General features: G+C 34.4%; 2 protein-coding genes across 2 annotated transcripts; both read left to right on the forward strand.

Moving 5' to 3' along the window:
• Positions 1-1170: 1170 nt before the first annotated feature.
• Positions 1171-6119, forward strand: LOC145624405 (phospholipid:diacylglycerol acyltransferase 1-like). Its single transcript, XM_081677434.1, has 6 exons — positions 1171-1988; positions 3319-3541; positions 3654-3937; positions 4179-4503; positions 4992-5251; positions 5332-6119. The coding sequence occupies exons 1-6, from the start codon at positions 1549-1551 to the stop codon at positions 5813-5815; spliced, it is 2016 nt and encodes a 671-aa protein (XP_081533560.1). The 5' UTR covers positions 1171-1548; the 3' UTR covers positions 5816-6119.
• A 4148-nt stretch (positions 6120-10267) lies between these two features.
• LOC145624406 (nuclear transcription factor Y subunit A-3-like) lies at positions 10268-18708 on the forward strand. The gene is made up of 6 exons (XM_081677435.1): positions 10268-10754; positions 12762-13068; positions 14709-14821; positions 14920-14991; positions 17295-17450; positions 17953-18708. The coding sequence occupies exons 2-6, from the start codon at positions 12906-12908 to the stop codon at positions 18304-18306; spliced, it is 858 nt and encodes a 285-aa protein (XP_081533561.1). The 5' UTR covers positions 10268-10754; positions 12762-12905; the 3' UTR covers positions 18307-18708.
• Positions 18709-19063: the final 355 nt, after the last annotated feature.

A 19063-nucleotide genomic window follows, 5' to 3' on the forward strand; every position in this document is an offset into this window, starting at 1 on the left:
GGACAATTTAGAATAAAATTAGTGAATTATGACTTATGATTGTGATCTTAAATCCTATTGCTATAAACTCTGTACAAAAAAAAAAAAAAAAAAAAAAAAAAAAAAAAAAAAAAATTCCTAACTAAGAATATGTGTTGCATTGGCAAAAAAAAACTACAGTAGTTAATATTTCGAAACAATTTGATCCCATTTAATGGGCTAGCCCATAACCCAATAGCCTATCATTACCCAAACGGCCAAACCACATTAACCCAATGACCACTACAAACTTGAGCCAAACAACCCATCATATACTAGTAAAATAAGCTCAATCTTGGGGAAACAAATCCTAGCTAGTATAACAATCACAAAGTTAAACTTAGCCTAGTAATAATCATTGTACATTTGTACCTTTTTACCAAGAAGTTAGGGTTCAATCTTCACAAGCCATACATTGAAGGCAACGATTTTGTACCCTTTCCCCTTCATTTTCACCGTGTCTAATTTGTTAAGACGCTAATCTAAACTGAGTTTATCCATATAGGAATTCGACCTAATGGGGTAGTTCTTTTTATTCAAAAAAGCAAAAATATTCATTTTATCAATCATTTCAAATTTTGATAGAGGTTATTTAATTTATTTAGTGAAAGGTAATTGTGTTTAAGATATGAACTCCTTAGATCAAATTTCATTTAAAACATGAGATTACTTAAGAGTGCCTAATCACGAGAAAATCTCTGTCATTCACATGGTTGAAGTTTGCAAAGATATAACCAAAACTTTTTTCATTTATTTGGTTCATAATACATCTTAGCTTGTTATATATTGTGAAATAAAGAATTCTGGTAAAATCAAGACTTTTTTTTTTTCCATGTAATCACTAGTATTAAAAATTCAATTGCTCATATTTGTCACTCCACCTGGCATCATTTACATTTGTTAATACAAATAAATAAATAAAAATTATAAAATGGTTTGGACTATGACATTTGAAATCCAAGCCGAAGTAGCAAAAGTTAAATGTTATAAAATGATACACATATGCGTATTATGTTTTTAAAAGTTTGTCTTATTTAGACAACGATTGTCTTATATTTGTAAAAAGGTTAACACCGACAAGAAGTAATTACTTGTTAGTTTGTTACATTAACCTTAGGTATTAAGTGCTAGATTAAAACAAAAAAGTAACTGTAAATACAAGTTGAACAACAACGCCTAATTAATTCAAGAAACATCTTTCAATCGTCAACAATTTGTTACTTTGCTGTTAAAAATGTCCCTTTTTTTCAGTTTCTCTCTCCTTTTTTTTCAGATCAGATGCTCTGTTTAAATTTGCCCATATTCGCATTCAAACAAAACCTCAATCTTCTGCTTCTGTGGATCCCACCCCATCTCCCCCATTCACAAACTCTCTTATCATTTTTCTTCAATTATTATTATTATTCTCACCATTCATTTTCATTCACCTCATCAATTCCCACTTAAAAAAATCATTAATCAATACAGATTTTTGTCGCCGGCAAAAATCCATTTTCCGGCGACAAAACCCACTGCGGTTTATCATAAAAGATGCAGAATCTTCGCCGGAGAAAACCTTCCGAGCCCGACAGGCCCGACGAAGTGACCCGGCCCGAGAAAGCCCGAGGAGAGAGAAAGGATAACAATGGTGAGGATGGTAGTAAGAAGAAAGGGAATGGGAAGAGATGGTCGTGTATAGATAATTGTTGTTGGTTAATTGGATTGATATGTTCAATATGGTGGTTGTTGCTGTTTTTATACAAAGCAATGCCATCTTCATTGCCTCAGTATGTTACCGAGGCGATAACGGGCCCATTGCCGGATCCACCGGGGGAGAAGCTAAGGAAAGAAGGTTTGAATGCGGCGCACCCGGTGATTTTTGTGCCGGGAATTGTGACCGCCGGACTTGAGCTTTGGGAAGGGAAGCCTTGTGCTGAGGATTTGTTTAGGAAGAGGCTTTGGGGTGGCACCTTTGGTGATGTTTATAAGAGGTATATATATTAAATTGTCCTGTTCTTTTTGTTGGTTTCTATTCTTGGTTGTTGTCTAAATTCTTGCTTTACAAATGTGTTGGGAAAGTAATTTTGTTTGATTATGTATGTTTTACAGTTTTAGTAAGTGTTAAGAAATGAGATGGTCTAGACTCTAGAGCTAATTGGTGACAAATATGAATGTAAGTAGGATTTATAATACCTATTTGACTAAAAAGATTGGTCCAAGCGTTTGTCATAAGATGTACTCTCTTTGTCCCTTTTTGTGGAGTAACTTTGTTTAAGGCTTTAGGCAAGAGAAATTGTACATGGTTTGGTTTCTAAGTGGGGACGGAGGGAGTACACTTAAAGGTACGAAGGGAGTACACTTAAAGCCTTAATTGGTCTACTTGGGTTTATGTATTTGACTTTGGTTTGCTGAAGTATTAATCATACCTTTTGTGGTGTACAACTCTACATGGGTCATGACCTCATGGGTGCATATTGCATTGTTGTAGTCATCTAATTATTTTCTTAAATCATTAATTAAATTGCAATTGCTATGACTACTCTCTACATGGATTGAAGCCATCAAAGTCTATCCTTATTTGAGTTGGCAAACATGCCTAAAATGATTTAGCGCAACACGATGCATGGATTTTGGGGTCCACGCACGCCTCTCTTTCTTCATTTTATCCAATGTTTGCTAGATTGGAATTTATAGATGTAGCATTACATGTACTTTGCATTGATGTTAATGTGATGTTATCAATTGTTGAGAATGAAACATAGAAGGTTGGGGTATATGCCGTATATCCTTTGTGTTAGTGGCTAACATATTAAGTACACTTGATTTAGGTTCATTTAATAATAAACATAACTTAAATTCTCCCAAATTCCCAATTATAAACATACTTGTTCTTTGACATCAGCTGATGAATACTCTCAAAATGTTCTTTTAAGTATTATCTTTTCATATTTTGAACAATGATTGAAATATCAAATTGTTGTTGAATTGGATTTACCTACCTTGATGCTGCTACAAACAACTCTACTCACATTAGAATATTTGATGATTTTTGTTACTTGAAGCATAGATTTTGTGCATTGATGAGGACTGTTACTATTTGCTTCATCTTGTAATGCTTTCCATCTTGTACAACAAGATCTTTCAGGTACAAGAAATTATACTGGTTGATACTAGATTATGTTCATTTTGGCATAGTTTACAGACTACTGCTTTGATTTTACTTCTGAAATTAGATATTCTGTTTGAGAATGTTTTTCATTAAGTTGAACAGACTTGCCAATAAAAGGTTATTTATATTGATTTCTTGTCCCATCTTAACAGACCATTGTGCTGGGTTGAGCATATGTCACTTAACAATGAAACTGGACTTGACCCTATTGGTATAAGGGTTAGATCTGTCCCCGGACTTGTTGCTGCTGATTATTTTGCTCCTGGATATTTTGTTTGGGCTGTCTTGATTGCCAATTTGGCACGTATAGGTTACGAGGAGAAGAATATGCATATGGCTTCATACGATTGGAGATTGTCTTTCCAACATACTGAGGTACATGTTTGGCTCTGTATTTCGTGTAATATTATAAACATTTCACCTTTGTGTTCACATATTCTTCTTTATATGAGGTCTTTCCTTCACATCCTCACTATTTTGTGACCAGGTGAGGGATCATACGTTAAGTCGTATGAAAAGTACTATAGAGCTAATGGTAGCAACTAATGGTGGTAAGAAGGCAGTGATTGTTCCGCATTCAATGGGAGTTTTGTACTTTCTTCATTTTATGAAGTGGGTTGAAGCTCCAGCACCAATGGGAGGCGGTGGTGGTTCAGATTGGTGTGCAAAACACATAAAAGCTGTGATGAACATTGGTGGACCATTTCTCGGTGTTCCAAAGGCCGTTCCTGGACTTCTGTCTGCTGAAGCCAGGGACATTGCAGTTGCAAGGTATGCTTTTACATGTTACTAACTCTTTTCCTAACGAATTAAATCAGCCTTAGTATCGATCATGCTCAATTTACTGTGGCCACTTAAATTTTTACCAGCTCACTGTAAGATGCCTTTGTAGGCCTCAACTTGACTTGGCGTCTTAGCTAGTCCCAGCCTTGGACCCAATTTAAAGGAGTTATATTCTAATGTTGGGAAATTTGTATAAATATTCACTTTCTGTTTTTGTTGTAATCTGTAGGGCCATTGCACCAGGTGTTTTGGATAATGATATATTCCATCTCCAAACATTGCAGCATGTGATGAGGATGACTCGTACTTGGGATGCTACAATGTCAATGATACCGAAGGGTGGAAATGCTATTTGGGGTGATCTTGATTGGTCACCTGAAGAAGGCTATAGTCCAAGCAAGAAGAAGAAAGATGGAAACCTGACTGCCTCAGGAAATCACGAGGTTGGACCAGAGGATCCTAAAAGAAAAAAGGTTTATTATGGAAGGATGATATCATTTGGTAATGATGTAGCTGAGGCATCTCAATCTGACATCAAAAGGATTGATTTCAGGGTATGAATTTTAGTTACTCTTTCAGTAGCACATCTGACATTCATTTCATTGGCCTAATTCTTAGTTTGTAGCTGTGGTTAATAACTGTATGATACTAGAGCTGCTCATTATCTGGCTGGGCCATTTTTCGAGATATTGGCAATATTGCTGAGCTTGAATAGTGATTTTAGACTACGAGTACTACTTGGCTCTTCCAATAGCACTTTGGCCTTAAAATTAGTTGTAGGTCATTACATGTACAATACGTCAATACTTGAGCTGATCATTAACCGGCTGGGCCATTTTTTTGGGCAATGTTCTAGCTTGAATAGTGATTTTAAAGTAATCCTAGTCTTTTGACTTACTTGGCCTGATCCAGCCAGCATAATCTTACAGTCAACCTGATGCAACTGGCTGTTTAGGCCTCGGCCGTGTTTAGTTTTACTCTATACTATATGGTATATTTAATCGTTTCGCATTTTGAAGCTTCAATTGTTCCTGTTGTTCAGGGTGCTGTGAAGGGTAGTAATGTTGCAAACACTACATGTCGTGATGTTTGGACAGAGTACCATGACATGGGTGTTGGTGGAGTAAAAGCTGTTGCCGACTACAAAGCATATACAGCTGATGATGTCTTAGACTTGCTTCACTTTGTTGCTCCAAAGATGATGACTAGGGGCGATGCTCAGTTTTCATATGGCATTGCTGATGATCTGAACGACCCAAAATACCAGCATTATAAATATTGGTCCAACCCCTTAGAAACCAAGTATGGTTCTCAATCTATATGTCATTCATTAAATTTTCTTTTGTATTCCTGGTGATTTCTTACTTTTGTATCTTTTTCAGATTGCCAGATGCACCTGAAATGGAAATCTTCTCTCTCTATGGCGTTGGCATACCAACAGAAAGAGCATATGTATATAGAGTAACACCTTATGCGGACTGCAGTATTCCATTTCAGATAAATATCTCAGCGAACGTGGATGAAGAAGGTAGTTGTTTGAGAGACGGGGTGTTCCTAGTTGATGGAGATGAAACAGTTCCAGTCTTGAGTTCAGGTTATATGTGTGCTAAAGGTTGGAGAGGAAAAACTAAGTATAATCCTTCAGGAATTCAAACTTACATAAGAGAATATGATCATGCTCCTCCAGCCAACTTTTTAGAAGGCCGGGGGACTCAAAGTGGTGCCCATGTTGATATTATGGGGAACTTTGCGTTGATTGAAGATGTCATGAGGGTAGCTGCTGGACAAACGGGCAAAGATTTGGGGGGTGATCGTGTTTATTCTGATATCTTCAAGTGGGCAGAGAAGATCAACTTGAAGTTATAACAGCAACTAAATTAACTATGCTTATTCTCAACACTTATCTTTCAAAATCGCTGCTTTCTTGAGATGGAATTGCAAAAGAAATGATGAAAAAATTGTGAATTTCTCAAGTTTGATGAATCGATGCAGGTAATTTCTTGCCCTTTAATGATGTCATTGGAAAAAGGCGAAGTATGATGAGAAATGTGGCACCAATTTACATGAACATATCCTGCTTTGATCTGTTAATAGTTTGACGTATTGCTTTTCAAATTGAATGAATGATATCCAGTGACTACCTGAAATTTAATGTATCATTCTTATACTATATGCCATTGTAAAGTAATTTTGGCGAAAATTAATTGATTTGCATGTATATAGAATCGTCAGATTTTTAAGTTTCTGGTTTTGCTGTCACAGTTGCTCGACTTTAGGTGTTGAGGGTCTCTTGTACTAAGTACTATGTTATGAATTAAGAGTAGAACAAATATTGGCAATCATATGTCTTACTATTATAAAATATACGTAATATGTCAAAATTCTCTTTATTACAAAGTAGTATAATAAATAACACACACAAACACACCTACTATAACAGGCTTTTATAGTAAGCTAATGTCTTTGCAATCTATTCGTCTGTTGCTTTCTTGGAGGTTCACTCATCTGAGATCTTTCGTTGAAACTGGTATACTCAATTTATGCAAGCAGAACTGTGAAGTGTAAATTAAAAAGGCCGAGATGATCATGGCTAATCGAGTAATCGGCATTGTATATTCACTCTCAACATTTTTTTCAATAAGGCCCTGTTCTCTTCACCTTAAAAAGTAAAAATAATTTCAGTTCAGTAAAATTAATTTCAGTTTTGTAAAAATAATTTCAGTTTAGTAAAAATAAGTTCAGTTTAGCAAAATTCGGTTTTATTAAAGAAAAATTATAATAAAAAATCAGTAAAAATAATTTCAGTTCAGCAAAAATAATTTCAGTTCAGTAAAATTAATTTAAGTTCAGTAAAAATAAGTTCAGTAAAAATAATTTAAGTTCAGCAAAAATAATTTCAGTTCAGTAAAAATATTTTCAGTTCAGCAAAATTAAGGTGAAGAGAATGGGGCCTAATTTCTATTGTACCAGAAGTGATCCGAAGGATCTTACTATGTTAATATATTGTTTTCTTCTTGACTCTTGAGTCTTGAGGTAATTTTTCTTTTTGAGATTATCCCAAATGACATCTAACATCATTATCTTGGAAGTGATTTTGATATCGAGATACTACGGATGAAGAAGGGGAGACCTTACTTTCACACGCATGAAAGCGAACGACGCGACGGGGGTAACCAAATATAGCAGCTGTCAGTCCCTTATTTTCCTTAAAAAAACTGGAAAAAAGGGACAGTTAGAAACAAGTTTCTCACGCGACAAGGCAACTGAGAAAACCGAATTCGCTCCAACCTCGAATTCGGATTTTCGAAGGACGCGACCCCCAACCACGGGGGGGGGGGGGGGAGCATAGACACAGCGGAGGAGCGAAGCTACGACTTGTGAGTGAGAAACTTGTTTCGAACGACGGCTGCTATACCCTTAGAGTAGAGTGAAGCATAAATGCCCTCGCCCGGGAGGCTGCGGTCAAGATAAAGAATAATACGCACGTACATTCACTGTTTTTGAAGCTATAAATTCAAGGAATTCGGTGTTTGGATATTCAAAATCCACCAAGTACTCAAGTTGTATTTTCCTACTCATCCACAAAAAAAAAATTAACATAGATATCATATGACTTCTTAAGCAAGAAAAACAATGTCTCTATATTGTTATGTGAGTATGCCTTGACTCTTGAGCATTTCATTAAAATTCAAACCCTTTCGTTTTTCATTTTTCATTTTTTTTCCCTAACAAGAATAATGTTAATACATTCCTTTCCAATTTCAATTCAAATTCCAATTTCAATTTCAAGTATAAATAACCATAATATTGTAAAATGTCATTTTACGATACATTGAAAATTAATAGCAATATATTATTGAGCTAATCTATTAAGATAAGCTTAAACGTCACTTATTTTGGATAAAACAAAGGAGCACAAAATAACTTATTAAATTTATTTTATACAACAAAGAAGTTATTTGATCAAGGATGACAAAAGCAAAAAGTATCCAACTTTTGGATCAAGACAAGATCTTGATACAAGTAGGGAATAAAAGATGACTTGGGAGAAGATAAGCATGGGATGAAAACAAAGAGCAATACATAATCTTATACAACTTGATACTTTAGTGACCAATTAGTGATATTAGTATTTTATATACAAAGTAGTACAAAATATTACAAGATTAAGAATTGATAATTATACTTCCACCAATTAATGCAAAGGGACAAACACTTAATATAAAGATTAAAGAGTAAGTACCAACATTGGTGGGTAAAATAAGATGGTGATGTAAGAGGGCAACTAACGATGGTGTTTTCATACTCCTCGTCAATCGTCATTTCTTGAAATTATAAATTTGTATTTTATAGTAATTCACCTTTTTTTTTTTTCTCTAGGTAAGAGAATCCATGTTGTTTGTTATGATTATGATTTATGAATCTTATACTTTACTCAAAATTCATTTTTTCTAAGGTGGTCAAACATATTTGTCTTATGGCAAATAAGTGTACCAATTTGGTTATTTAGGGTTGCTCCATCTATTTTAAATAAAGATAAATATTACAAAATTACATTATAATTAACTTAGCATTAATTATGTTATTACAAATTGTTTTTAATCATGAGAAGTAAAAAAAAAAATGTTATATGGTTAGAGGGTTATAAAACTTGTGTCTTGATCAGAGAACGTATAAAGTTTTGTCATTTAGCACCATAAATAATTTACTTTATGTGACTTAGCCCCTTAAGTTTGTTTAATTATTATTTGAAAGTATCATTTGTTTAGTGACATCTTACTTTCGATTTTTGCCATGCCAAATAGCTAGCTTACGGCTTACCGATCAACAAAATCAACTTCCCAACAACCCCCCATAAACATTATTTAGTGTTTGATAGAGCTATTATTTTTTATTTTACGAGATTTGAATTATTAAATTTAGAATAATTGTTCTCGTCAAACAAAAATAAGGAATAACTATTGCATGATCGGCCTTATTAGAATTGGACATGACAGTTGACTAATTTTTAATTTTTGTTGAGTTAAAGATACTGTTATTAGCCAATAATAACTCTAAGATAACATTATACCATACGAATTAAGTTATGTGTGCAATTTTTGAGACAAAGGTGTGTTTGGTTGCAAAAATTTGGACAAGAAGTCAACATATAGTAGCTTTCAAATTAAAGAGAGATTAGTTGTTCACTTGTTTGATCATTTAAGAAAAAGTCCAACAATTTATATTAGGAAAATGTTGTTTTTTTTTTTAAAAAAAAAAAAATTAATAGCTAATCCTTGTTAGGTATTTAAATCGTAATTTTGTAATATTCATTAAATTACTATCACGTTAAACGATATTTTTACTCTTACATCTTACATAGTATTATTCATTTATTCTCTCTTTTCTATCTAGCGAAACCTCTAAATTACTTATCCACATTGTCCATCCAACACCATGCCCTAGCCTTTTCTCCCTCCTCCACATCTCTTCCATCTCACAACTTGGTTTCCTACTCCCCCCATCCAACCTAATGGTTAAAATATAAACAATGGTGGCAATAGGTATATTATATTTCACTAAGGGAGTTTTTATTTGAAACTATACGAGTATAATTTTAAAACAAAATTAATTCTCTTGAATTGTCCAAGAGATATTTTTGTACTACAATATGTTAAATTTTAAATTGTTCAGAAAATGATACTTATAAAATAGAATTATTTCTAATCGGACACGTATTCAATAGCCTCGTGAAAAATTTGTCATGTACCACATTTAATATCAACTTCACTTTAACAGCACCATCCTATCTTTATCATAACTAAGGGTCTTTTCTCTTCAGCTTAATTCCAGTTCAGTTTCAATCAGTTCAGTTCAGTTCAGTTCCTAATTTTCTTCTCTCATAAACAATTCATTTCAACTTTATTCTGTTCAGTTCAGCTCCAATCAGTTCACTTTAGTTCAGTTCAGTAAATCAGAACATACCCTAAGTGTCCAAGTCTATTGGTGCGATTATGCGGCACACACGAATCAAAAAATTGATGCCCCACTAGTTGTCCTCCCATACCATAAAAAAGTCATTCTTTAATCATTTAATGTAATTTGTAACTGTTTATGTAAGGGAGAAATAATGTGTGTTTCAATTTGTTAATATTGTAATAGACTGTAAAGCCCATGGACTGATTAGTTAGTCTAGACAATAATATCGAATTTGTATTGTCAGCTAACCCTCGTTACTGTTTTGCCAAAATAAAAAAAAAAAAAAAACGTAATATAAACCTAGTCAAATGCATTGATATAATCAAATTGGGACTTGGCTAATACAATATTTCAATATTTGGGCAAGATCAAGTGAGATTTGGCGCATGGTTGTGATGCCCTCAAACACTAAGAGGGCGGCTGACTACCCACTTTGGTACAAGTCAAGCACATCCCTTTCTTTGTCTACTCTCCTGTCTTTTTGGTTAAACATAAACACAAACACTAGTATAACTCAATATTTTATTCACAATTTTATTTAGAAATAATTCTGTACAGATATACAGTTTTTGAGTATATCCTATAGTTTTATATTTTGCCAATAAATTAATGTTTAGAAAAAGGAGACTATGGTGGGATGATAATGGTGAATTTCAGTATTTTAGCCTTTTGAGGAGAGTTTATCTTTCTTGGCGCTTTGAAGGAGGCAAGAATCCGTCGCTTTTGGAGTTCCTTTGCCTATTATTGGCCCATTCTTTGCAGTAAAGCCCAAGATTTTTCCCAGAAACAGATTTACCTAGAGAGAGAAAGAGTGAGAGAAAATTGGAGATATGCTCAAAAGCTAAAGGTTTTTTCTTCAACCCTCTTTTTCTCTTTTATTAATTCTCTTAATTTGATGGGTTTTGTACTATTTTTGCTTTCAATTTTTCTGGGTGTACTTTTATTGATTTATAATGTGATAAAAATATGTTCTTGCTAATTTGGGTATGTATATCCATTTCTTAATTTGGGGTTTTGAGGTTGTAATTCAAGTAATTAGCTTGCACTAGAAAAAAATAAAATCATGTATTTAGCTGGGTTGTTGTTAATCTTGTTTTAGTATTATGCTAATTGAAAAGTCTCAATTTCTGCTACAAGCTTACTGTTTCTGGATTCAGTTCTGTTAGTGGTCTGTTTTCTTTCCATTTCTGGGTGATTTGAGATTTGACTTCTAGTGGTAAAAAAAGTTGCTACTCTGGGTATCAAATTGCAGTTAAAATTAGGTTTTATAAAATTAGATTTTGTACATATTTTAGAGGTTTTCCTGATAACCTAAGCATGAATATCTGGTGTGGCTTATATAGTTTCCCTAGACATGCCGTTGACCCTCTTTAGTTATTTATCATCATAGCTTGCTCCAAGTTGCCGGATCGCGTCTTCAACTGGTTTTTATTGTTGAATCTCCTTGTACCGCGTCTTCAATTGTTTTTTTGTTGTTGAATCTCCATGTACCTTTACATTCACATTGATCCTATTTAATTTCGATAATAATAACCTATATTATATACGGAGTACTTCATATGTCATAGATTGGTTTTCTTTTCTCTATTATTGTGGTCTACAATTTTGTAGTGATTTATGGAAATGCGCATAAATATCCCAATCTGTTTGTTATCTATGTTAGGAATTAATAATGAAAAACGGCTTGGATGACGTAAGTCTGTGAGACCAGTTAGAAGAAAAATAAATTTGGTTTGGCTGCGGCTCTGCTATATGCAATGGATTTTTTTTTTAGCAAAAAGAATTTAAGGGTGTTTCAAGTAATCTCTTTAAATCCAGCTTCTTACATACCAAACCTTGTTTATCTTGGATTCATGGAGAAAGTTTATCAAATCGTGCACTATTCAAGCATTCATTAAGTTGCCTATGGTTCTGGAGCACTGTAGAGGATGAGCAACTGTGTAGATTTGAATAATCTTGAGTTGAGAAAGCTTCAAACCTTTTAAAAAACTAACAGGGAGACCCCAAGTGCAAGTTGTGGAATTCATTCTGGTCTAGGTATAGTGTTGTATGGATGCAGAATTTAGTTTGGCTTGGCATAAGTGTATTTTGTGGAATAAATTATGGCTGGTTGTTCTTTTGTTGCTTGAACTGTATGGTAGCAGTAGGCATGTGTCAACACTGTCCATGATCATAATTTTTCGTCGACTAGAACTGGACTTTAGGTGCTGCTTTTATATTTATGTATTTGTAGAATGGTGGAGACAAGAAAGGGTATCGTCCTTTTAGTCATTTCAAATTGACCATATCGTTACTTCTACAAATTCGATTTAAGAGGAATTGAGAAAAAACGTTGCGAAAGTAACACTGAGTGCATGCGATAGTTACAATGGAAATTGAGATAGTGTAGATGCTGTTGTCTACTACTCATTACAAATTATCTGCCACTGAATGATTGTTTTCAAGTTACTACATGGGTGATCTTAGCCTGTGGGCCGTGGGGGTGGGGTGGGGGGGGGGGGGGGGGAGGGAGGGATTTTGATCACCCATAAGATCATAATAGCTTGGGTGCTGAATGAACATGAGGAACTTGGCTATAGATAAACAGATCAGCTATGCCTGTGTGTTGGGGGTGGGTGGTTGGCAATCTAAACCAGATCATATGTTTAGCTTGGATGTTAACTTGTTGAGTAAACGCGAGACTTTAAGTTGCAGATAGACAGAGCATCTATCAGTTTGTGATACCAATCGATTACACGGTTTACACCTCTAGCATAAGTTTATTTTCCTGATTTCTCAATTATTCTAAGCTATCAAAAAGCCATAGTCTGAAGAACGTTCTCTTTATATTGACGTACTGGGATTTCTGTCACAGTTATCGACAAGAAATATAGGATCCAAGAAGGAAGCAGATTCAAGTGTTGCTATATCAACTACTCATTTCGCTTTAGCTGCCAATTGTGGTGGCCATCCATTAAACTCATCCAGAATCTCCTAAATCCATTTTTTAAACTTGAAAATGGGAGTTCCTGCTCAACGCTATCAGGGTGCAAAGTTGTTGGATTTTTCATTACAAGATCAGGATTCATGTTCAACTCAATCAACTGGTCAATCTTATACCAGCTCTGCTAGCTTTGGAGAAAATGACCTTCATACTCAAAGCATGAGTTTTGCGCAATCAGGTAATAATTACCGCTACTGAATCCAATGCGTGCTTAGATTGAGTTTGAGTTGCTTGCTTGTTGATATCCGTAACATTTTGTCTCTGCTCAAGATATACTCTGTTCTGTGCTAATGTGCCCTTAACGACTTGTGTACGTTTTGAAATTAGAAGTATGGGTGATAATTTTGTTGAGAAAAATATAATCATAGTGAGTAGTAAAGTTTGATTTGGAAGGTTTTATAGAAGGAATGAGAGAACATTTATTTTTCTCATCCATTTGTTGTTAATTCCATCCTCTATAAACTTCAGTTTTGTCATCATGAATAGCTTTCCTTTTGCCATCTTTGCCTCTGCCAACAAATCTGGATATCAATTTCTTTATTTCTTGTCCATACGACTTGCTTTCGACTGAATTATTTTTCATGGCTGTACTTGAAGAAAAGTTAAACCTTGGAGATTGCTCTAAATCAAAGAAGAAGATTGTTTTGGGAAAGAAGCAGTATTTGCTAGTTAAGATTTTACATAAGAATTGGTTCTAAACAGTGGGAACTTATGGTGCAACAGTTTTGCTTCGTAGGCTCATTGCTATTCAAGTAAAATTCAGGCTGGTGAAGTTATATGCATATGATATGAAGCATTGATAGCTACTATAGCTGTGTGGGATCTAATTTCTGCAACTTACACACTTAATCTTCTTTTATGTTGATGATGTTGAGCCGAATTCTTCCTTTCCTCAAGCAAGTCTTAAACTGTGGTTATATGATTGATGACACCCTACTTCTGCTCAACATCGATAAAGCTGAAACCACTGCGACCACTTTATTTGTAAATAAAGCCAAATGAGCTTAATAATGAGCGAGATTTGCTTGTAAAAAAAATCATTTCTTAGTATTAGCTTAGTGATCACCAAATAACCGACTCCTGAGCTCTTTACCTGTGCCTGTAAATGTGTGTAGGCAGTGTAGCAAACTAGCAATCATTAAAGTAACAGGCTCACTGTTAATGCAGTCACCTTTGTGCTATCTGTCTATGCTAGTTTTAGTACGCCTCCATTTTGTTCAAGCACTAGTTGTAGAATGGAAAAGAAATTTGCTTATTCAATCTTTTACCTTGCCGTGACTGTTCATAATTTATTTTTCTAAATGCTAAATATGAAATCCACTTCCACTTCAATGTGTTTCTTCCTTTTGCTTTCTCTTTGGTTCACGTGTAATCATGTTCTCCGCAGGTTGCATATTAAATATTTCCCTCTATCCCTAATTAAGAAGCTATGTCTATTTGATTCTGGGTGTTTATTAAGATATTGATTTGAACTTCCACAACTACCCTTCACTGTTAATCTTTACCTTACCACCATAACAATGTCGTATCTATTTGAATGCTCAATCGAAGTTATCATTTAGGGTAATTTTTGAACGTTCAAAGTTTAACTTACTAAATTTAAAACATTGGCCTATTATTTTGGGACAATGCAAAATGTAGAGGTGGCCTATAGTTTATCAATTAAATGTTTATATGTGTATATAATATAAATGTTTGAGTCTTGTTAGGTCTTCAGTAAATTGGTAATTGTGCTGTTATGGTTATGAGAGATTATGTAATGAGAGATTTTGGATTCAAATAATAGCTGGGATAACTTATGTTTTCTTCTTCATCCAGGTTATAATGTAACCCATGGGAAACATGAAAGTAGCGAGTATAAATTCAACTTCTCAATGGGAACTCAGGGTTACACCTTACCCCCTCTGCAGACTGATTTTAACCAAGCCATTGTAAGTGTATTATACGACTTGGTATTTTCAAATTACCAACTATGATAATGATTTTTAGGGATTCATTTTTATTTATGATTTTTTATAATTCATTTCAGCCTCAGTTTGCTGTCTCTTTTCCTGATCAACACTACAATGGTGTAATGTCAACATATGCGCCTCAAGCTGTGGTAAGACCACTCTTTATAGGGAATATCAGTTAACTTTATGGGAAAATTACCTTTAAAAACTATGTCGTGTAATTTAAGAAACTAATTCCTTTACAATCTGTAATCTTATCTATTGCTAAATTGCTGGGATTTGTTGCCCATCTTCTGCCTCGTAAATGGTCTGATATAGGAATGGTTTGGGCAATTATATGGATGGCCTGGAGCGTATTTGTCTTAGCCGAAATATAATGACAAGTAAAGTTTTTAGTGGTCCAAACTTTATATCTGTGTTAGGATAGTGGATTGCATTATTGCCACTTGTTTACATCAGTATGTGTCTAATAGATTCTAGCTCTAGTTCAGTTGTGGTCCTTTCCAAACCTTCTTGTCTAAGCTGAAGTCAGGTACGAATAATTTGTTGTCAATGTTTAATATTTGGTTATGGATTGTTAAAGTTAGCACTTAATTTCTTTGTGGAATAATTGGTTGTAGTAGAAAATATTATAATCACTTGTTGCCTATTATAGTGGTGAAAGACCTTGGAATAATTCCCGGATTTTTATTAAGTTACTACAAAACGCAAGTTTGACAAATCTAATTGCGGTATAAAAATCTGAAAAAGTTGCTATAAGTTAGCAGTGTTCCTAAGATGCAATTCGGCATATATATATATGTACAGGTCTAGGTCTTTCGTTTTCAACCTTTTCTTCCCATTCATTGTTTGAAACCCTTTTTCTTGGGATGGCAAACAGACTGTTGAGTTGGGTTTGTATACGTGCTTATAAATTATAATAGTGGGTTGAGTGTTCTTTAACCGGATCCAAGTCCATGTATTAAACGGGTTGAAAATGTCCATTCAAACTTCCTATACGTTATAGAGGTTACTATAATTTGACACATCTCCCAGGTTTAAATAAGTTGCGATATAGTAGCACTTTTTTTTGGTTTAGATTGGCCATAGGTCGAATCTGAATCGGATTTACTGACGTTTATTCTGATTCAAATTTTTTAAAATTGGATTCCGAATGTAATTTTCAGAATCAAATTGGAGTCTTTCCCTGAGATCGGGTTGTAATTGAATCAGATCCGGGCTATAACACCATTTAAGATAGTATATAGTACTATTTCTAGGTTTGAGCCGCTAGTATATAGTACTAGTTCTTGGTTAGAGCCACTAGACTATGCTTACTCTAATTTAGTGGTACAAACTTTATTATCTTAAAAAATTTAAACCTATTATATGCTTAGGTAGCAGACTAGCAGTAATAATTGGATTGGATCGGATTTCATGTAACACTTACGACTTGCATTGGATTCTGTTCGGTTTTTCATATTCAGATTGCATTTCTTTCTATGAATTGTGTAGGAATCGGATGTTGCCATCCCCTTTTATGGATTTTCATATAATATGTTTACTTCGTAGAACTTCACGGCTAAATATCAAATGGTTTAAAATGTCATTAATGGTTTAAACAGTTTAAGAAGTCATTTTAGGCTGTAAATGTGAACCTTTCAAGTATTTCATTAAATGGGTCAAAATCTCAACCCAAATATGTCTTTTTTGTATTCTCTTCGGGGTGAGTTGGGTTTTGTATCTGAGTTGCTAAGTTGTATTGGGTTAACTTCTACCAAGTCCGAGTTGAATCTTTTATGTCTAATATACAAGCATTATTATTACTATTATTATTATTTTGAATAGTATACAAGTGTCATTTTTGTTGGTATATATGCTTCTTTTCTTTCCAATTTTATTGATTGTCCTTTGCTGCAAGATTAATATAAGTGGCATGCATGGTGATCTACTTAGGTGCCCAAGGACATTGCTCTGTACTATTACCTCTTTTTATATCATTAACTTTGCATCTTTTTCCTTTAATTAAAAAAAAAAAAAAAAAAGAAACCTATTCTATGTTCATATTTTACCGGCTTTAGTTATATAAAAAAATTTGCTCGGTGTCATGCTTATATTAAAGTTTCATTTAAATATAGAACTTTGGTGGCATTACTGTTAGATGTTCACTATTTTTAGTAGGTGTGGAACACCCAAGTTGCTGAAAGATTTGATACTATGTTATCTAATTACTATCTTTAGTAGGGTAGAATTTCCAAGTTGCTCAAATATATGATTTTTTTATTTCCTCGTGGTTTCCACGCTGTAGATTCTACGACTAATGATTTCTTAATTAATGCCCTAATTGGTCATCTAACCAGCATATTTATTTAAAGCACTGTGTTTAATGCCTCACCATTTAAGATCTTTCCTCTATCCTCTCATGAGGTGGTACTTACCTGTGAATCATTTTGGGGTACTCCCCTTTACCCAGATGATGGGAATCATGCCTGCTCGAGTTCCTCTCCCTCTTGATTTTTCAGCAAGTGATCCCATTTATGTCAATGCAAAGCAGTATCATGGTATCTTAAGGAGGAGACAGCATCGTGCTAAGCTTGAGGCTCAGAACAAACTTGCCAAAAACCGAAAGGTACTGAACTTGCCTGTATTTACTGCAAAAACATGCTAGAATGAGGGTATGTTATAATGTTATATGACATATTGACATGTAATATATAGATTCTTTTGTGAACCCTCTTCTTGATGATATTATTTCTCCAAGATGTTTTAACAGCTTTTAAACAATCCTGGGCCTTTCTGCTCTTAACCATATTAGGATCATAGCCTTGCTGTACTGCTGCTCACTAGTATTGTACATACTACAACCCACCTTGGAGGCTTCATGCCGTGCAGTGCCTTGAACAGGCTCGTCTCAGGCTGTGGGAATTGATAATTACACATAGCACTTTATTCAAAAAGTTACCTCATCTAAAAGTTTTTGCTACCTCTTAATAATGTATTTTGTCAAGTTAAAATAAAATCTTGGTGCTAATTATTAGTTTTATACTACTACTACAATCCAATGATTCGACTTGTGGCGTTAAGGGTGCCTTGCTACTGTCAAAATCCTAATACTTCGCTGATATTTGCAGCCATATCTTCATGAATCCCGACACCAACATGCATTGAAGCGGACCCGGGGATCTGGTGGGCGTTTTCTTAACATGAAAAAGCTCCAAGAATCCAACCCTACAGCTCAAACTACCAAGGACCATAACAAGGTTTCAGGCACAATTTCACTACATTTGGCTGGAAATCCATCAGGTTCTGAAATTCGCAAGCAAGAAAACTATGGAGAAGGCACCTCCACAACTTCTTGTTCCGATGTCACTAGTACCTCCAACAGTGATGATATCTACCATCCACTGGAATTTAGGTTCTCTAACTACTCATCAGGCTATGGTGAAGCGGTGCTAGGTGGTGGTAGCACGGAGAACTATATTTGAGGGGGTGAAAAACAGCACCCCGATCAACACTCCGGTTGAGAAATCACCCGGAAGAGATTTTGGTGGTTGATCATCATTCCTTAAAAGGGAAGTCATCCTTGGCTCAGTTACTTTCTGCTTTGTGTTAAGTTTTATAAGCTGTCTAATTTTCGAAGTGTAGAGATTAAGTTCTTTCTAATTACTTTCTGAATGATGTGACAAATAAACTTGGTTGGAAGAAAGTGGGATTAGTATGGTGATTTGTTATTATGGGATAACATTATTATCATTTGTGTAAATTTACACTTTGATTAATGTCAAGCTGCTTGTTGGACATGGAGCTTGGCAACTTCAACTCTTTTACGAGTATTTTATTTGTATTTTGAATATGTTGGTTCATAATTATACTAATTTGACCATTTATTTTCTTTTTACTTGTTGATGAATAGGTTTACTGTAATTTAATATTACAATTGAAATGTATAATGTGTGTTTCTATTAAAGGGATTTTCTCTTTAGTTTATACTCTATTTCACACAATGTAAGTCACAAAAAATATTCAATTTTCATGAAGTATAGCACTTGTACCTAAGTTTCTCCATTTTAAGAACATATTTTTTTCCATTTTATCCAATTCACTAGTTAATATATAAATCTAGAAGTTTTGGCAATTGACCTCGGATTAACTTATAAAGATCACGACACAGCATATACTAAGGGTCTGTTCTCTTACGTTGAAATTTAGTTCAATTCAGTCCAGTTTAGTTCAGCTCCTAAT

Source organism: Chenopodium album, chromosome 3, assembly GCF_948465745.1.
Source record: "Chenopodium album chromosome 3, dcCheAlbu1.1, whole genome shotgun sequence".
NCBI classification, from domain to species: domain Eukaryota; kingdom Viridiplantae; phylum Streptophyta; class Magnoliopsida; order Caryophyllales; family Amaranthaceae; genus Chenopodium; species Chenopodium album.